The sequence below is a fragment of the Rana temporaria genome, chromosome 1 (genome assembly GCF_905171775.1).
Source record: "Rana temporaria chromosome 1, aRanTem1.1, whole genome shotgun sequence".
NCBI lineage: Eukaryota > Metazoa > Chordata > Amphibia > Anura > Ranidae > Rana > Rana temporaria.
This window is the reverse complement of record NC_053489.1, coordinates 492100839-492121115: the sequence shown is the minus strand read 5'-3', so window position 1 is coordinate 492121115 and position 20277 is coordinate 492100839. Positions and strand designations below refer to the sequence as shown.

Below are 20277 nucleotides of genomic sequence, written 5' to 3'. Positions count from 1 at the left end.
TTCTAGACCTTTAAAAATGGTCGTGTGTACGCGGCATTAGATCTTTCTTTTAGTGATATTTGATCACCTCTGCAGTTTTTATATTTTGTGCTATAAACAAAAAAGAGCAACAACTTTGAAAAAAAATAAAAATATTTTTTATTTCCGCTATAAAACATCTCCAATAAAAAAAATATGTAAAAGATCAAATTTCTTCATAAGTTTAGGCCATAGGTTATATTGATTGGTTTGCACAAAAGTTATCGCGTCTACAAACTATGGGATAGATTTAGGGACTTTTTTTTTACTGGTAATGGCAGCAATCAGTACATTTTTAGCAGGACTACGACATTGCAGCAGACAAATTGGACACTAATGGCACTTTTTGGAGACCAGTGACACTAATACAGAGATCAGTGGAGCCGGTTTACATATCTCTGGGACGGCTACAAAGCGAATGGTACAAGAGTCCTGTGCATCTTCTGGTCTGTTTCAGGTCCAAATTCAGCCCAAAATTTGAACTTGAAATCAGACCTGAAACGGTGAACAGGGACGCACCAGACCCCTGCTGTGAGCCACTCCGCACAGCAGTGTGAACCCAGCCTTAAAACTTGTAAACAAAAAGTGCCAGAAAAGGCTTGGTCTCCAAGTGGATACACAGTAAGGGCTAGTTTACACTAGCTTTAGCCCTCTGAAGAGTGGTCCTGTGGTGGATTATTGTTCAGAGGACATTTGACAGGCAAAGAGGAGGTGTTATGTTTTAACCCCTAAAACCCACACCACAAGACCCGTGTATTGCAAGAGGTCGGAAGGTGGTTGTAGCTCGGTCCCATTCAGGTAAATGGGTTGCATTTAGCAGGTCAAAAGCACAAAAGGGGCATCAATTTTTCTGTGCAGTCATGCCATGTGTACACCCCCATCCATTGGCTTTTCAGGTGAAGTGGGAGTGTTTGGGGAGTGGTGGAAATGTGGCTTAGCAGGAGCCACCCCTGTAACCTGCAAATGACTATATAGGTAGCTAAAATGTACATAGTTAAAGAGGTAGTACACCCCCCAAAAAAATGAATAAAAAGCTGTAAGACAAAGGCATAATGAGCTAGTATGCATCGCATATTAGCTCGTTATGAAATACTAACCTTAGAAGGAAGCCCCCGCAGTGGCGCCTGCACACCGCTGAGATGGCTGACATATTCTCCGGGGTTTCTTCCGAGTTCGTGGGCTCTGGCACTGTGAGTGGCCAGAGCCCGATGATGTGCGCTGGAGTCTTCGGTCATGGCACACGCCTCTGAAGAAACGCATGGGCGGCTGTTCCTTCAGAGCATTTGTGCAGATGATGTAATCAGCAGGGTATACAGTAAATATCTCCTAAACGGTGCAAGTTTAGGAGATATTTACAATACCTGTAGGTAGGTGTTTTTATAGGCTTACCTATAGGTACAAACAAACCAGGGGAGTTTACTTCCTCTTTAAGCAACAGCTAAAACAAAACAAAAAACATTATTTAATTAATTTAAATTAATAATAAAAATGCAGAATTTTTTTTCAATTTACCAGTAGAACAGTTATAGAATTGTGTGAAAAAGTTTTTGTTTTTTTGCATATTTCTCACACTTAAATGATTTAGAGTATCATACACATTTTATTATTACACAAAAATAACCCGGGTAAATCCAAGATGCAGTTTTTTAATTATTATTTAATTTATTAAGGAGAAAAAGATGATCAACCCTGCCTGGCCCTATGTGAAAAAGTAATTGCCACCTCCCATGATGAATCATGAATGAACTGTGATTAACAACTATTTTTTGAAAACTGAGTTAAATTTCACTTGCCACACCCAGGCCTGATTACTGCCAGACCTGTTTAATGAAGGAAACACATAAATAGAAGCTGTCTGACAAAGTGAAGCACGCTAACAAATCACAAAAGGCACACATCATACAACAATCTAAAGAAATTTAAGAACAGATGTATCGGTCTAGGAAGGGTTTCAAAGCCATTTCTAAGGCTTTGGAACTCCAGTGAACCGCGAGGAGAGCCATTATCCACAAATAGAGATAACTTGGAGCAGCTGTGAACCTTCCCAGGAGTGACCGGCCTACAAAAATTACTCCAAGAGCATGATGACGACTCATCCAGAAGGTCATAAAAGAACCCAGAAAAACATCTGAAGAACTGCAGGCCTCCAATGTCATCCATGGGAGAGTTTCAAGGCCAAAGCCACTGCTAACCAAAAAGAACACAAAGGCTCATCTCACATTTACCATAAAAAAACATCTTGATTATCTCCAAAACTTTTAGGAAAATATTCTGTGGACTGGACAAAAATTTTCTTTTTGGAAGGTGTGCATCCTGTTACATCTGGCATGAAGCGAATACAACATTTCATACCAAGAACATCATACCAACAGTCAGACATGGTGGTGGTAGCGTGATGGTCTGGGGCTGCTTTGCAGCTTAAAAGGGTTGTAAAAGATTTTTTTTTTTCATAATAAGCATCCTTTACCTGCAGACATTCCTCTTTTCACTTCCTCATTGTTTGTTTTTGCTCAGAAGTTGCTCTATTTCTTCTCTGTTCTGTTCACTTCCTGCTTGTCTGATTGTTACTCACCACCTTGAAGGGAGGCTTTACTGCAGTGGTCAGTGACGTGCTCGCCCCCCCTCCTGGGAACTACATCTGTGCGGCAGGACACTCTCTACGTGTTAGAGACTTCAAGGAGGTGTGAATTACTGGGCGTGCCGCAATGCATACTGGGAAATGTAGTTCTTACATGAACGAGCGCCGCAAACCAGGAAGTGAATGAGAGAACAGAAACTAGAATGCCGGAGGTGATATAGATGAAGGAATTTAATAGGTATTTACTCGTTTTTTAACAGAATCATTACACTATTCTGTCTGTCTACCTTGCAGACATTAATTTTAGGCAAAAAAATGTTTTCCTTTACAACTCCTTTAAGGCCTAGATGACTTACCATAATTGATGGAACCATGAATTCTTAGCTCTACCAGAAAATCCTAAAGGAGAATGTCCAGCCATCAGTTCATGCCTTCAAGCTCAAGTGCACCTGAGTTATGCAGCAGGACAATGATCCGAAACACAACAGCAAGTCCACCTCCAAATGGTTCAAACAAAGCAAAATTTAGGTTTTGGAGTAGTCAAAGCCCGGACCTAAATCCAATTGAGATGCTGTATCATGACCTTATACATGCCGTTCATGCTGGAAAACCCTCCAATGTGGCTGAATTAAAACAATTCTGCAAAAAATAGTGGGCCAAAATTGCTTAACAGCAATGAAAGACTCATTGCCAGTTATCGCAAACGCTTGATTGCAGTTGTTGCCGCCAAGGGTGGCACAACCAGTTATTAGGTTTGGGGGCAATTACTTTTTAACAGCTTTTTTAGTTTAATAAATAAAACCATAATTTAAAAACTGCATTTTGTATTTACTCTGGTTATCTATGTGTAATAATACCATTTTTTATGATCTGAGTCATTTAAGTGTGACAAATATGCAAAAAAAAAAATCAGAAAGGGGCTAATACTTTTTCACACAACTGTATATTGGGTTTAGCATAACATTCCAATGTAGCTAATGTTGGTGGGGTAGTGGCAGCCATTAAAATGCTTATGCTATATTAGCACGTGCTGAATGAAAATAGATAGGGGAGACACAATTTGTGTTTCCCCCTTCCATGGGCCTGCTGCCCCTGACTTGCATGGGATCCTGACGCAGTAAGGCCACGTACACGTGGTCAATCCATCCGATGAGAATGGTCCGACGGACGGTTTTCATCGGTTCACCGCTGAAGCAGACCGATGGTCAGATGTGCGTACACACCATCAGTTCAAAAACGGATCGGGTCAGAATGCGGTGACGTAAAACACACGACGTGCTGAAAAAAACAAAGTTCAATGCTTCCAAGCATGTGTCGACTTGATTCTGAGCATGCGCGTGTTTTGACCGATGGTCAGCCGTCCATCGGTTCGATTTTAAAGTAAGTTCTCCAATTTTTGTCAGAAGGACAACAGACCGATGGGCCGTACACACGGTCGGTTTGGACCGATGAAACTGGACTTCAGGCGGTTTTCATCGGTTTGAACCGACCGTGTGTACGCGGCCTCAAAGTCAGAAATGATCCTTGTGGAAGACTTGCAGCTAAAAAGCAATAACTCTGATATGGAAACAAAGCCAACTGACTTGCTTATGCATGAAAACACAACAATCTGTGTTGCTTTTCTTGGTTATGCACTTTGTAGTTTGTTTATTGCTAAATAAAAACAAATTATACTTTATCCCTGGGAACTACCCTCTTCTCCCCATCCCCTCTATGCCATCCTTTTGCCCCTCACCCCTTCTACTCTTGTTTCTTCTCCCTGCCTGGTCACTTGCTACTTTATACTTACTCATGCATGCCCAACTCACGTTTTTATTTTCTTTAACTTAGTGTATGTAAATGTTAGGTGACTCCCACTTTAATTTCTTCATCTCATACATTGACTTCCTAATTGGACCCCTTCAAGGTTACCCCCCACCTGTAACCATTTTATACTTTGTCAGATTGGCAGAGTGCCCATCAAACTGCGTTTATGGTCAAACCACACAGTGCTCGGCATAAAACCAGAGGTTTAATGTAATAAGTGCAGTAATTATGTATTATGTGTAATCAAGCAACTTAAATTTACAATTTACCGAAGTAAATAATTTCAGTTCTTTGAACATTCTCATTCGCTAACAGTTATGTATTATTTTCTGTCAACTTTTGGTAAAAATGTCACTCTTTTATTTAGATTCTTTGGAAAATATTGATTATAGTGTTTTTAGGACTGCACAAAGAACAAAGCTATACTGAATACTAGAATTGTTCTTTAGCATTTCCTAATGCAATATTACAAATTTGTATTATTTTTTTGTTGAATTTAGGATAGTTTAGTTTATTAAATTGCTTATTTCAATTAGTGTTCCTTGTTTTTGTTTTTTTACATTTTTAGTTTTCCTTTTTTCTCACTGTTCAAATTTTCTTTTGTGAAAAAAAAAACAACATAATACTGAGGCTAATAAGAAACTGTTTTAGGGCACAAGATCAGGTCCAGGAAATAAGCTTTAAAAACCCTTGGGAGCGATTTACAGCCAATCCCTTCTTTAAAAAAAAACTGCAAAAGTATCTTAAAGTAGAATTCTGGTCAAGCTAAAAAAAAATGATATATGTGATGCGGGCTGCCTATGTCAAAAGATATCCAGTTAATTCTGCCTGTAGAACCGTTAGATAGGTAGGGATTTCCTTTGACTGGGTTCGGTGGACTCACTGCAGTGTTGTTATCCTTGTTACTGCTATAGTCATATTAGATTAAATGTTAGCATTTTTTACCTATTAGTAAATAGCCATGCCTAGCTCTACCCAAATCATTTTAGATTGACAGCACTTTGCTTTATCTACCAAATTAAAGGAAGTGATTTTTTTTTTCTCCTTTTCTTTGTTTTTTTAAAACCACTTCAGACTCCACCGGCCAACATGAGACCCGCTCACATTAAAGCGGGGGTTCACCCTATTAAAAAAAAAAAAAAATTATTCTAGCATAAAATTCGGCATCGTAGCGCGAGCTACAGTATGCCGGTCTTACATTTTTTATCCCCGTACTCACTGTTTAATCCTACCTAGACGATTCCGACTGCCCCTCGGGGAATGGGCGTTCCAATCCAGACGGAAAGTGATTGACGGCCGGCTCTGGCGCGCCACGCTTCTCCGGAAATAGCCGAAATAGGCTTGGCTCTTCACGGCGCCTGCGCATAGCCTGTGCGCAGGCGCCGTGAAGAGCCGAGACCTACTCCGGCTGTCTTCGGGGAGCGTGACGTGCCAGAGTCGGCCGTCAATCACCCTCCCTCTTGCTAGGAACGCCCATTCCCCGCGGCAGACGGAATCGTCTAGGTACGATTAAACAGTGAGTACGGGGATAAAAAATGTAAGACCGGCATACTGTAGCTCGCGCTACGGTGCCGAATTGTATGCTGAAATGTTGTTCAGCAGGGTGAACCACCGCTTTAAGATTGCTTATAACGTCTCTGTTGAGGTTTTGCATCATTTGTGGTCCCCCCCCCTTTTTTTTCTGGTGAGAATATATATTTGGTTTACTTAACAAACGTTTTGTCATTTACACTTATTACTTTATTTTATTTTTATATATAGAAAACCTCAGACCCATTCGCCCCCCCACCCCGGAACCGCCAGGTCCTTTTCTATCTCATTTCTAGTCGATCTTGTTTTCTATTTTTTTTTTTATTATTATCCTATTTTCTTGTATTCTGTATATTCTTAATATTCTTATGCTCCCATTATTTCTGCAAATTTCATTGTCTGCTTGAATTCTGTTCACTGTGTCCAGCTCTCCTCATAATCTTCTAACCCATCTGTTTCACTGAACCTTAAATATTCTAGGTTTTGGATAGCATTTAAAGGAAGTGATTTAAAGCCATGACCACTCCTTTCCGTGCCTCCAGCATTGTCTAGCAGGGTGTCAGAGTATCCATGCATTTAAATGTATGCATTTACAAGGACAAAAAAGAAAAAAAAGATAAATGGAAAAATATAACCTTAAGATGGTCTTTTATTTCACATTTACTGCTGATTCCATTGCATTTCACCAAAACAGTGAATATTCCTGATTTCTGCTGAAATGTAGGTGAAATGAAATATTACTTTTGGGATTAAGCGGTATTCCTGGGGGCTACTGATGGTGTGAATGGACTTGTGCTGCTAGCCACCCTAGATAGCAAACCACTTTATTACCTCGCTGGTGGGCAGGAAGTAGCACACACAAGGTTACTCCTAAATAATTGTTGGGGATAAGCCAGAGGTCTGAAAACTGGGCACACAAAACAGAGCTCCATCCCTAATGGCAGATCAGGCAGCAAAATGACAAAGGTCAGGATTCAGGCTGACTCAGAAATCCAAAAGAAACAAACAGCAGACACATCCACGAATCAAAGTAAACTTTATCAAAAACAAATTTAGAAAAGTAGAAAATCCTTTTAAATAGAAAAGAAAACAAATCAGGGATCAAGATCAAAGGTCACCCCCATGTGACCAAAGAGGAAGTGGAAAAGAGCAAAGGTCACTCCCAATTGATTAAGTAGGAGCAAAGGTCACAGGTCACCAGGAAGAGACAAAACACAAAACATAAACTACATGGAATTTACCCATGAAGAACTAGACTGCAAGAATATGCAATTAGCAGACCTCCAGCTGTTGCAGAACTACAAATCCCATGAGTAAAAGGATGTTTATTAATCTGGAGAATAAGGGTGGGAGGAGGATGGGGGGCGGTAGGCTAAACAAATCAGTGGGGGAAACACACAAGGTTATGACATGCGGTGAATGAGAAATGTTTTGTAAAAGGATCATTGTGAAAGTAACCTGTTTTTATACATTGATGGAGGTCCGCTAATTGCATATCCTTGAACTAGAGGCTAAGGCCACGTACACACGATAGGTTAACCAGAGGACAACAGTCTGAAGGACCTAGGTTAACCTATAAAGCTGACTGACACAACGACGTGCTGAAAAAAACGAAGTTCAATGCTTCCAAGCATGTGTTGACTTGATTCTGAGCATGCGTGGATTTTTAACCGATGGTTGTGCCTACTAATGATCGGTTTTGACCTATCGGTTAGCAATCCATCGGTTACATTTTAAAGCAGGTTGCCATTTTTTTAACCTAATGTTAAATAACCTATGGGGCCTACACACGATCGGTTTGGACCAATGAAAACGGTCCTTCAGACCGTTGTCCTCTGGTTAACCTATCGTGTAAACGACGCCTCATAGGTCACGAGGTGAAGAACGAGATGCGTGGGAGCGTGAACTTGCACAAGCACATGTGTACAATATGCTACATAGGAACATAGGAGACATTTATACACATACGTGTGAATCTATGATATCATTGAGGTTGCTGGTGAGTTCCTTCCAAAGAAAATAAGCATTGTGATAAAAAAAAGAGAAGGTATAACTTTTTATGTAGTGTTCCTGTGTACTAAAATGACATAATTATTATAATATTTGAATCTTTTTACAGGTATCGTGTGGTTGATAGCAGCACTGGTTGGTGTACCTATGTGGCATGTACAGCGTTTAGAGGTAACATATTTCTTACCAATAAACTAGAATGTCTTGAGTAATTCCCAGATTGTAGTTGACACAGTGATTAGAGCTTTGGTGGAATGGATAAGATTTAGATGAAACCATGTGAGAGTGGACAGATCCGTATGGAGAAAGTTAAGATTGGGTTTATTGTGTACTTTTTAATTTGGTTATGTTGTTAATTATGTTTCCGTAATGGATGTAAAGTTTAATGGATTAAAAGTAGATGGCTGACATTTATTTTAGAGGGTCATTGGACTTTTGCTCCCATTTTGCATTACTGTACAAGTCTATGGAAATACAAAACCCACTTGAAACAGGTCAATTGCAGGTAAAATGCACCTATATATAAATTCTGAATGTTTTCAGAAATGTCACATACTTATGTTAAGCTGATGCCATCCCCACAAGCCAACATTCCACCAACACAGTCCTTAAAGCTCTTCAATAAGGTATCCTTGTAAAAAAAAAATGTATATGTTTTCAGGCAACAATACCCAAAGTAAAACTCTTTAGGATATACCATATTTGAGAAGGTCCAAACCAAGCAGCACTGCTCCAGAACGTGGCTCTTGTCCATGTCAGGTACTAGCAGGCACCCATCCCCAATCCTACTGTAGTTCTGAGACTGCAACAAAGTGAAGGCTGCACAATGTTGACATAATTTCTTAATAAAAACAAGCAGCATGCAGCTTGCCTCTGCCTTAGAACCACCCTTCCTACCTGTTTCATCCCATGGGCTTATTTGTAGAAAGATCTCTACAATTAAGCTCATGGGGGTGAAACACATTATAGAAGCAATTCTCTATTGGGGACATGCTTTATGTTGTTTGAGGAAGAAAGTGCATCATTGGTGTGCAATCTTAAGTTTTTCACAATACCCAAGAAGATATATGCACGGTCCAGAGGCGTAACTAGATTCAGGGCCCCGGAGCAAGAAACCATGAAGGGCCCCCCTAACCCCCCCTTCCACCCAAGCCCTAGGATCCCAGTTCTGGGAAGGTGCCCATGGAAATCCTCCCAGAACCCTGCCTCCCGCGTGCCACCTGGGGTGTGCATCCAGCACGCTCTGTGACACAGCTGAATACAGATCACAATAAAGGGCTAACCACAGTGGCCCTTTACCATGCGATCAGCTGATCACATATAAACAGACTTGTCAGTTATCGGCAGTCCTTTCTTCCCACATGTGTCTGTTTGTTGAAAAAGAGGAGCCATTAACCAGCAAGACTGTCAATATATTGTTTACACTGATAATCAGAGCACTGATCATCAGTGCCCTGATGATCAGTGCAGCCCCATCAGTGCTGCCTATCAGTTCCCATCAGTGCTGTATAACAATGCCACCTATTAGTGTTCATCAGTGCCACCTATCAGTGCTGCCTATTTGTGCTGCCTATCAGTGCTAATCAGTGCTGTCTATCAGTGCCCATTAGTCCTATCACTGCCCATTAGTGTCACCTATCAGTGCTCGTCAATGCCGCCTATCAGTGCTCATCAATGCTGCCAATCAATGCTCATCAGTGCTGTCTATCAGTGCCACATATCAGTACTCATCAATGCCCATCAGTTCCACTTATCAGTGCTCATCAATGCCCCCTATCAGTGTCCATCAGTGCTACTTATCAGTGCTCATCAATGTCGCCTATCGGTACCCATCAGCAGGACTCTGAGCTGAGAGCATCTCTCTCATTCAGTCCGGAACCACTCCCTCCTCTCTCACCCGGACATTGGTGTGCACCGTGGAATGTGTTAAGCTAAGCAGCTAAGTGATCAAACTTGGCTGCTTAGATTCACAGTTCCCATGGTGCACATAGTTGGAGAGGGGTGGGAGGAGAAGGAGCAGATCGGCTCTCTCCTGTTCTGTTCATGTGAGGGGGGGACTGTTGGTGCAGGCTCTGAGCCATATTAGAGATACTCTTTCAACTCAGAGCCCTGCAACCAGCAACCCCGCTGGGGTCCCCTAGGGTGGCTTATCCCCCCTTCACAGCTCTAACCCGCTCGGTGACCTGGATCCGGCAGCTCAGGAATATCTCACTCATAAGAGCAGTGGGTTGCGCGGCGTGCCTTGATGTCAAGGTGTGTTCCCGACCAGCTCAGTGTGGAGCTGGAAGAGAGGGGCCTAGAAGCAGCAGAGGGAAGCTGTATTGGAAGGGCGATGGGGCAGTAACATATAGAGGAATCAATTCCTGCCTCCTGCAGGAGGGAAAGGAGAGGAAGTGGGCATAGAAGGCAGGGATCGATTTCCGATATATGCCGTTCCTCCTATTCAGCTATACAGGAGGGCCTCATGGGCCCCTGAAGCATGGGGCTGGGTCGCAAGTGCGACCATTGCGACCCATGTAGCTACACCTCTGGCAAGGTCATAATATGCTACACATACCTGGCACTGGCTGCTTTACTGGTTGCATTATAAATGGCATTTTTGAGATCTACTTCACCTTACATAAAAAGAAAAAAGTTTGTCAGTGATTGATGCTCTCTTTTTATGTTTAACAAGCTTCCATTGTCAGTGAAGTTACATCAAAACAGCATTAGGGATAAGGAGTTATTGATATATTAATGGAGAGAGCAAGTGCTTCAATATGAAATCATAGGAGATTATTAGGAACGTGCCCACTCACTGTGTATAATACAATTCTGAAGGACCATCAATACAGTTATGCTTAAGCATGTTTGACAAGCATCAAAAAGCATAAGAGCAAAGTTACATTTTGTGATTATGAAGATTGTGAATCACTATTTTGAATAAAGGTGCATGGTATCATGGGAAATTTACTCAAAGTTAATTAGTTATTCATTAGACTAATGGTTGTATTGTTCACAAATGTAATTCCTATATTTTTTAATGTAATTTATATATTAAATTATTTTAGCAGCATTATAATCTCTCCTGAATCAATGTTTTGATATTATTATTTTACTGGACATATAATAAAAGTATCCAATGAAAAACATGCTTCAAAAGTATTGTAGAAAGGTATATTAAAAGGGGGATTCAGCCAATTAAAGTTCAAATGGGCTTTAAGGCTACATTCACACCGCGGCGTACTAAATAGCAGTGTTTTGTACCGCGATTCACGGCGACAAAACGCCGCAATTGTGAATGCAGCCTTCACCCCCTCTATGGAGATGGTTCACATCTCCTATGCCGAACGCCGAAAGACGCCTGAAAAAAAGGTCCGGGACTTTTTTTCAGGCGACAGGCGGCAGGCGTTCGGCGTTCGGCGTGGAGATGTGAACCATCTCCATAGAGGGCAATGTTACATCATCCCTCTGGCGTGTCGGGGCGGCAGCGGGCGTCACACTACAGGCGACAAAACGCCTAGGTGTGAATGGGCTCTAAGAAAAGATAAAAGCAACATTTTAGAAAATTGGCTGCCCGGTGAAAATTTTTTTTGCTATTATTTTGTTTAGTTTGATTTGATCATGGGATCACAACCATAGTTCTCATACTGTATATGGAGTATCATAAGCCAGTTAAGAGAATAGTTGCATAAACTAAAAAAGTGAGGCAATCAGATAGGAGAAGACTGAGACACTTGTAGAAATAAATGCCATATTCAAGAGGATTGCAGCAGTCAGGGATTTAGGCTAGGTTCACATCTGTGCTGGTGGTTCCTGCTGCGGGTCCACACCTGTACCCGTAGATGCAACCAAGCTATTAGAACTTGGTGGTGCCACTCCAGGCTGAGGTGTAGAGCCCCATTTGCACCCAGGATAGTAGGGATGCCAGAGTAAGAAAAAACTCATCCAGTAAACAATGAACATTTAAACATAAAACCGCCACTCACTATAGCTAATCCTAGTGTGGATAAAAGCCTCAATCAATGCTGCTTCTCAGGACGGAAGTCAGCCTGTACCTTTAGCAGGGAAACAGCTCCAAAGCATAATGTTTCTACCTCCGTGCTTGACTGTAGGGATGGTGTTCTTAGGTTAATAGTCAGCATTTTTCTTCCTCAAAACACGGCGAGTCAAGGTAATGCCAAAGAGCTCCATTTTGGTCTCATGTGACCACAGCGCTTTCTCCCAATCCTTCTCTGAATCATTTAGATGTTCATTGGCAAACTTCAGATGGGCCTGTACATGTGCCCTCTTGAGGAGGGGGACCTTGTGGGTGCTGCAGAATTTTAATCCATAGTGGCATATTGTGTTACCAATGGTTTGTTTGGTGACTGTGATCCCAACTGCGTTGAGATAATTTACAAGCTCCTCCCGTGTAGTTCTAGGCTGATCTCTCACTTTTCTCATGATCATCCTAACCCCATGAGGTGAAATCTTGCATGAAGCTCCAAACCGAGGGCGATTGATGGTTATTTTGTGTTTCTTCCATTTGCAAATAATCACTCCAACAGTTGTCGCCTTCTCACCAAGCTTCTTACTGATGGTCTTGTAGCCAATTCCAGCCTTGTGCAGGTCTATAATCTTGTCCCTGACTTCCTTTGACAGCTCTTTGGTCTTGCCCATGATAGTGAGGTTTGAATGGAAAAAAGAGACTCTGTGGACAGGTGTCTGTTATGCAAATAACAAGTTCTTAAATTGACAGGACTAATCTGTGTACCACATGAGAACATACTGTAGCCAGTCTGTGGGAGTCAGAAGTATTGCTGGTTGGTAGGGGATTAAATATTTATTTTACTCACTGAACTGCAACTCAATTTATAATATTTGTATTATGTGTTTTTTTCGGGATTTTTGGTTGATATTCTGTATCTAACATTTAAAGTACACCTATGATAAAAATGATAGACCCTTGGTTTCTTTGTAAGTGGGCAAACATACAAAATCTGCAGGGGATCAGTATGTCAGTATTGCAGATGCCCTGAACTATAACTAAGATCCACATGGTTCCCTATAGGTAAGGGTCATCAGAGAGGTAGGTATTTTAAAAAGAGTGCATTCAGGTACTAACAGGACTCTCTCGATTTAAGTTATATAGAATGTTTTCATCTAGACTGCACACTCCAGCACTATGGCCTGAAGAGTATGTCAGGACTGCCTTAAAAACACAGACAAAATCTCTCCTGTCCATTATGCTTAGCCACAAAGAATTGCTGCCTTCAGTAGTGTGTTACAATTACCTTAAAGGCTAAGTTCACTTTGAAAAAAATAAATGAATGTACATTTTTTTTATAGGTAAAAAATGTGCATTCATTATTTCTTTCCTAGGAGTCTGCAGACCATTGCAATTAGCAGATCACGGGTGCAATGTCAGGCTCCTGCAGACACTCAGTACAGCTGACTACCTGTACCTCCTGTATGGGCAGACAGTTACTGAATTGCTGGAAGTGTCAATTACCTATGAGAATGTTCACCAAAGCCCTAGCAGCTCATTGAAAACAACAATCCATCTTCTGTGGTGGAAGATGGGACTTGTAGTGGATTTATTAATCACCACTCTCGACCTCCGCATGTCCTCTATAAGTTTCTTGGTCAAGGTGTTTTGCCCCAGTTCTGCTTGCAAACAGATCCCTGTTCTAAAGCCCATGGTGGGCATTACCTGTTCTGCATCCTGAAGCTCCCTCCTTTGGGCTGGGTTCAGATTGAAGTTTTCCATAGAAATATACAAAATGTACATTTGTGGGCATCAAAGATAACTAATATTCATATCCCTTCATTAATTTAGGCCCATGTACTACCAACCTGGGGTCCTACCCCTCATCCCCTCGTCACCACTTTGTATACCAGGATGCTGGACCCAGTACTATGCTAATTGCCTTCCTGAAACATGCTCATGGTGGGTTCTTTAGATGACCTCCTGTTAAGGTAGTAATTGGTGCAGGCTCTATTGAGCAACCTGACACAATCCTCCAGATTTTTCAGTAATTTGGATGGGTCCAGACCCTTCAGAGCTTCAGAGATTGTCACTGGAACCAGCTAGCCTTGAGAATATCTCAATGGTCCTGCATAAAGTGAAAGATAGGGGGCGCTGCAGATAGTGAATAACTAAATGATCATAAATATGAAATAATAATAATAGTGAAAAATATCCAACATTAGCAAAACAAGGAGTAACCCCCAACTTTAGGAGGTTAAGTGTAAAGTCAGAATAAATATTGTGCAAAAAAAGTCCATTGATAAAGTGCTGTTGATAATAGTTATGGTGCAAAAAAGTCCATTAATAAAGTACTGTTAATAATAAACCTGTGCTCAAAGAATAATTCCAATCCTCTAATAGAAGGTTCCACCTCCACCAAGCGAAACAATCACCAAAAGTGTGCACAAGGATGGCACCTTACCATAAGATGTTGACCTATTTAATTAAAAAGAGGTCAATAACAGCATATGGCATAAGCCATGGATTCCATGCGCGGCTCTTAATCACTTGATTCCACCAGACTCCATACACATGAAGTAAACCAGAAAAAAGAAAAAACCGCCATAGGGTAATAAAGTTTTTAATAAAATATATAAAATCAGACAGCGCCAAGTGGCCCTGTACTTTTGTTGGTGCCTTTCCCGGAACTGAGGCTAATCAGCGTTGTATATTTTAGTGAAGAGACGGTTCCCCGCTGAGGAAGCTTGCAAGATAGCGTGCGTTCCACCTCTCGGATCCGGAGAGCCAGCGTGCCCGGAAGTGCGTTGATTTTGCGTGACCAGGCGCCTCGACGTGGTAACACGAAACGTACGTCGAGGCACCTAGTCACGCAAAATCAACGCACTTCCGGTCCCGCTGGCTCTCCGGAACCGAGAGCCAGCGGCGTTTTTTTCTTTTTTCTGGTTTACTTCATGTGTATGGAGTCTGGTGGAATCAAGTGATTAAGAGCTGCGCATGGAATCCATGGCTTATGCCATATGCTGTTATTGACCTCTTTTTAAATAAATAGGTCAACATCTTGTGGTAAGGTGCCATCCTTGAGCACACTTTTGGTGATTGTTTCGCTTGGTGGAAGGGGAACCTTCTATTAGAGGATTGGAATTATTCTTCGAGCACAAGTTTATTATTAACAGCACTTTATTAATGGACTTTTTTGCACCATAACTATTATCAACGGCACTTTATCAATGGACTTTTTTGGCACAATATTTATTCTGACTTTACACTTAACCTCCTAAAGTTGGGGGTTACTCACTGTTTTGCTAATGTTGGACATTTTTCACTATTATTATTATCGTATTTATTATTTCATATTTATGATCATTTAGTTATTTACTATCTGCAGCACCCCCTATCTTTCACTTTATCCATTATTGTTTCAGTTTACTGCAATTTGGGGTGCAGCTCAGTAATATTATTAATATTCACATCATTAATTATTTAGTTGGCGCAAGATTTTACCTCTCAATGGTCAGGTCAAAGTGCTTTTCCTCATTGATAACTTTACACACTCTGGTATCACATTCAAACTCTCTGGACTCTGCACGTTTGCATGAAAGGCCAAGAACTGAGGGTAGCCTCAAGTGAGGAAATTCCTTTGGCCTAGTTTTACCTCAGGTTGCTTATCACCGAGGCTCAGGGGCCCAGCTCTGGAGCAAGAGAATCCTCTCTTCCTGTTATTTAAAAAATCCCCACAATGGACACCAGTCGGTCATCGGTCAGAGTTGTGATTTTAGCAAACTGCACTGGTTCCATGCTCCTGTGTTGATCACCACAGTAAATGTAGTATTGAGGGAGCCTTCTGTGAGCTTCCCCTGCTCACCTGGAACCACTCCCCATTTCCTTCACAATCATGTTTCTGTCCATGTCCACACGACCGAAGCACAACAAAGGTGCTGTGGGTTCCCTTATTTAAAAGTTTCCCTTACCCAAAATTACAACTCTCCTGTGAGTTTCTTTCCATGCAGCAAAGAAACTAGGTCACCTACAGGTGGATAGGCTAACTACACCTGCCTACACTGGGGCACTGACCGACCCCTGTGCCCTTTGACAATTCTTTGCCTATTAGTCTAGCTAAATGACCATTACTGATTTCTAAGTTTTGGATCCCATTGAATTTAATAGGATTTGGATTCTGCATTCAAACTTCAGTTAAGTTTGACAAATGTTTCCAAACCAAACACAAGTAAGTTCAGTTTGCAGCTGCACAACATTTTTGAGGAATGAGTGTTGTCAATCCTGCCAAGTTTTTTTATTTTTTTTCCTAACTACTCATCTCATCTCATTTTAAGTACCATTCTACACCACTGGACATTCTAAGCAGTAACTCTTCATGCCAAAAATACAGAGACAGTCTCCTCTTGACCCCACACTCACAGTATTCCATAGCATTTCAATGCAATAATGCAGAACATGCTATGTTCTTCACCATCCCCCCATGTCTCTCCTTGACACCAAAACTTATATTTATATGCCAGACTTCCCTCCCTTGACCCCCAGGCCAAGTTTAGACCAATCCTGTGCTACAGAAGCCTCCCAAAAACCACCACAGTTCCCCTCTATCACCAGGGTTGCCAACACCCTTTCCAAACCAGCTGGTTGCTATGTATAGGGTCTGGGATCAAAAGCACTGTTTCAGTCTTTGCAGATGACACCAAGCTATGCAGTGGAATATTGTCCTTACAGGAAGCCTCCAACTTACAAGCCAACCTCAATTCACTATTTAATTGGGCAACTATATGATAGATGAGGTTTAATGTTGATAAATATAAAAATATGCACTTGGGGGCTAAGAATATGCATGCATCATACATACTAGGGGGAGTACAACTAGGTTAAACAATGGGGTTGTTTTGGTAGTTTATAAGCCTAATAATAGCATGCAATGCCAAGCTGTGGTTTCCTAAGTGAGTCCTTTCTTGTATTAAGAGAGGTATTGACAGTAGAGAAAGAGATGTCATTTTTCCCCCAGTACAAATCATACAAATAGTAAGACCTCATCTGGAATGTGCAGTTCAGTTTTGGGCACCAGTTCACAAAAAGGATAATGGGGAACTTGAGAAAGTACAGGGAAGGGCAACAAAACTGATAAGAGGCATGGAGGAATTCATCTATGAAGATTATAGGAACTGAATTGATTCTCTCTTGAGAAGAGGAGATTAGGGGGATATGATCAACATGTATAAATACATAGGTGGTCAATATAATGAACTTAGTGTTGAGTTATTTGCTTTAAGGTGATCACAGAGGACAAGGGGCCACTCTTTATGTCTAGAGGAAAAGAGATTTCACCTTCAAATACAAAAGGCTTCTTCACATTAAAGGGTCACTAAAGGAAAACATTTTTTTTGCTGAAATGACTGTTTACAGGGTATAGAGACATAAAAGTTAACGGATTCCTTTTAAAAATGATTAAAAATTGAATTTAATCTATCATATAATGTGCCTCTAGTTTCACGTTCGGTTTTAAATGTACATACATGAATTTCCGGGTGAGAGGTGAGTCGGAAAGACTCACAGAACAAAAACAACAAATCCAGGGCAGTGTTTTGTTTTTAAAATTAATCTGATTGGTTCTGAGGAGTTTTAGACACACAATAATGACAGCTTAGACCACCGTGAAAATCTCCCAGTATGATGGTTATAAGGAAACAGGCAACCAGGAAGTGTGGAGATCACAGCAGAATTACAGCTACTTCAAAGCAAAAACAAACAATGAGGACATGAAACCAGTACTGCAGTAAGGTAAAGGAAGCTATTTAGCTAAAAAAAAAATTCCTTTAGTGACCCTTTAAGAGTCCTTAGGCTGTGAAAATGTGCAATAGACTCTCTCAAGAGATGGGTTCTGGCCAGTTCAGTCGATTGTTTTAAAAAAGGTCTGGATTCTTTCCTACATAAACCTACTTTAACTGGATACTAATATTTATAATTAAAGTTGATTCAGGGAACATCTGATTGCCTCTTGGGGGAACAGCAATACATTGTTTGCCCTGCTGGAGCAAATTGGATCATGCTTTGCTGTTTTTTTTTTTTTGCTTTCCTCTGGATCAGCTGGGTATAGGATTGTATGACATTTTTTTCCCCTTTTATTGGTTGAACTAGATGGTTGTATGTGTTGTCTTGTACACATTTGTGTGCTCTAACCAGAGGTAAACAAGCTTTAACTCCCAGTATTCACATTCTTATGAGACACCATAATTACACTTTTTGTCTTACCTAAAACACTTCTTTACAGAAAGTGACAAAGACAACTTCTTCATTAACCACTTCTAAACCGCCGTACGTCTTTATACGGCCTAACTTTAAAGATTGATATCTCGGTAACGGCAGCAGCTGCTGCCACAACCGAGGTATCAATCTTTAGTGTCAGCGGTTCTCTTAACGATAACGGCGGTCTCCGCGGCGGATTCGCCGCGAGATCGCCGTTATCGGCGGCGCGAGAGGGGGCCTTCCGCCGCTTACCGTAGCCGTCGGTAGCAGCGGAGGAGATCGGGAACGTTCGGCTGGTGACTGGGGACGAGACTGAAGGAAAAATCTCCTTCGCCCGTCCCCATAGCTCTGCTGGGCGGAAGTGACGTCAAAACGTCAGTCCCGCCCAGCCTCTTAAAGAAACATTTTTTTTTTTGTCATTTGAAAAAATGACAGTTTCCAATTTTTTTTTTTTTTTTTTGCATTTTAGTCTAAATATGAGATCTGAGGTCTTTTTGACCCCAGATCTCATATTTAAGAGGACCTGTCATGCTTTTTTCTATTACAAGGGATGTTTACATTCCTTGTAATAGGAATAAAAGTGATCATTTTTTTTTTCCAGTGTAAAAAATAATAAAATAAATAAAAATAAATAGGAAAAAAAAATAAAAAAATTTTAAAGCGCCCCGTCCCGACGAGCTCATGCGCAGAAGCGAACGCATACGCGAGTAGCGTCCGCATATGAAAACTGTGTTCAAACGACACAAGTGAGGTATCGCCGCGATCGTTAGAGCGAGAGCAATAATTCTAGCCCTAGACCTACTCTGTAACTCAAAAAATGCAACCTATAGAATTTTTTAAACGTCGCCTATCGAGATTTTTAAGGGTAAAAGTTTGACGCCATGCCACGAGCGGGCGCAATTTGTAAGCGTGACATGTTGGGTACCATTTTACTCGGCGTAACATTATCTTTCACAATATCTAAAAAAATTGGGCCAAATTTATTGCTGTCTTATTTTTTAATTCAAAAAAGTTATTTGTTTCCAAAAAAAGTGCGCTTGTAGGACCGCTGGGCAAATATGGTGTGACAAAAAGTATTGAAATGATCGCCATTTTATTCTCTAGGGTGTTAGAAAAAAATAAATATATAATGTTTGTGGGTTGTAAGTAATTTTCTAGCAAAAAAAAACGTTTTAGTCTTGTAAACACCAAATCTGAAAAACACCCAAAGTGGTTAATCAAAGTCCTTTTTCTTCAAAAGTTTACAAGAGCATTGCACATCATTGTTCAGAATATCTCTTCCACATGTGCAATTTATCTTTGGTGTCAGATTGGCTGTGCTACTAAATCAAGACTGTCTACCTAGCGGCACAAGATTGGTGCGTAGGTAACTTGTGCTGCCCATACCGGGATGAAAAATGTCCATAGTAACTAGAGTCCATGACACATGGTTTAAAAGAGAACAGGCATATTGGAGGAAAATGTTACTCTCTAAATGTGCAAAGCTGGCAGAGATATACCAAAAAAAGACTTGTAGCTGTGATTGCAGCAAGAGGTGGTTCTACGAAGTATTGGCTGAATACAAATGTACTCCACACTTTTCAGATATTTAATTGTAAAAATATTTGAAAAACATTTATCATTTTGCTTCCAATTCACAATTATGTGCCACTTTGTGTTGGTCTATGACATAAAATACATTTACCTTTTTGGCTGTAACATGACAAAATGTGGAAAATGTTGAGCGTAATGCTCAGAGTCATACTGTTGGAAAAGAGAGTTGGTTAGTGAGAAACACTGCACAGAGAGGTTACATATTTTAAATGAAAGGTTAAACATTCTTATATTACCTTGGCTATTTTAAGATGCAATGCATCTCGGAATCTTTGGGCATCAGGCATAAAAATCTAGAGGCTGGAAAGATCAATGGCCACGGAGTAAAAAGATTTTTCCCTTATTCCTAATTTTGTATGTGCAGAGATTTCTACTCTCACATCTTTTCATCTGATAGTGTAAAAAAAATAGAAATGCAAATCATACTGTGTTTCTTTTTTTTATGCGTTGTTTTATAAAATGTATTACAAACTTTATAATCTGAAATCAACTTTTCTTGCTGTGGCTACTCTAAACTGATAAAAGCTGAAATATCAGTGGT

At 40.8% G+C, this 20277-nt stretch overlaps 1 protein-coding gene across 1 annotated transcript in view; it reads left to right on the top strand.

Moving 5' to 3' along the window:
• Positions 1-20277, top strand: part of QRFPR (pyroglutamylated RFamide peptide receptor) — an 80107-nt gene that overhangs the window by 41694 nt on the left and 18136 nt on the right. Inside the window, exon 3 of the mRNA XM_040330291.1 lies at positions 8052-8113. Within this exon, the coding sequence (XP_040186225.1) occupies positions 8052-8113 (62 nt within the window). The remainder of the gene's footprint in view (positions 1-8051; positions 8114-20277) is intronic.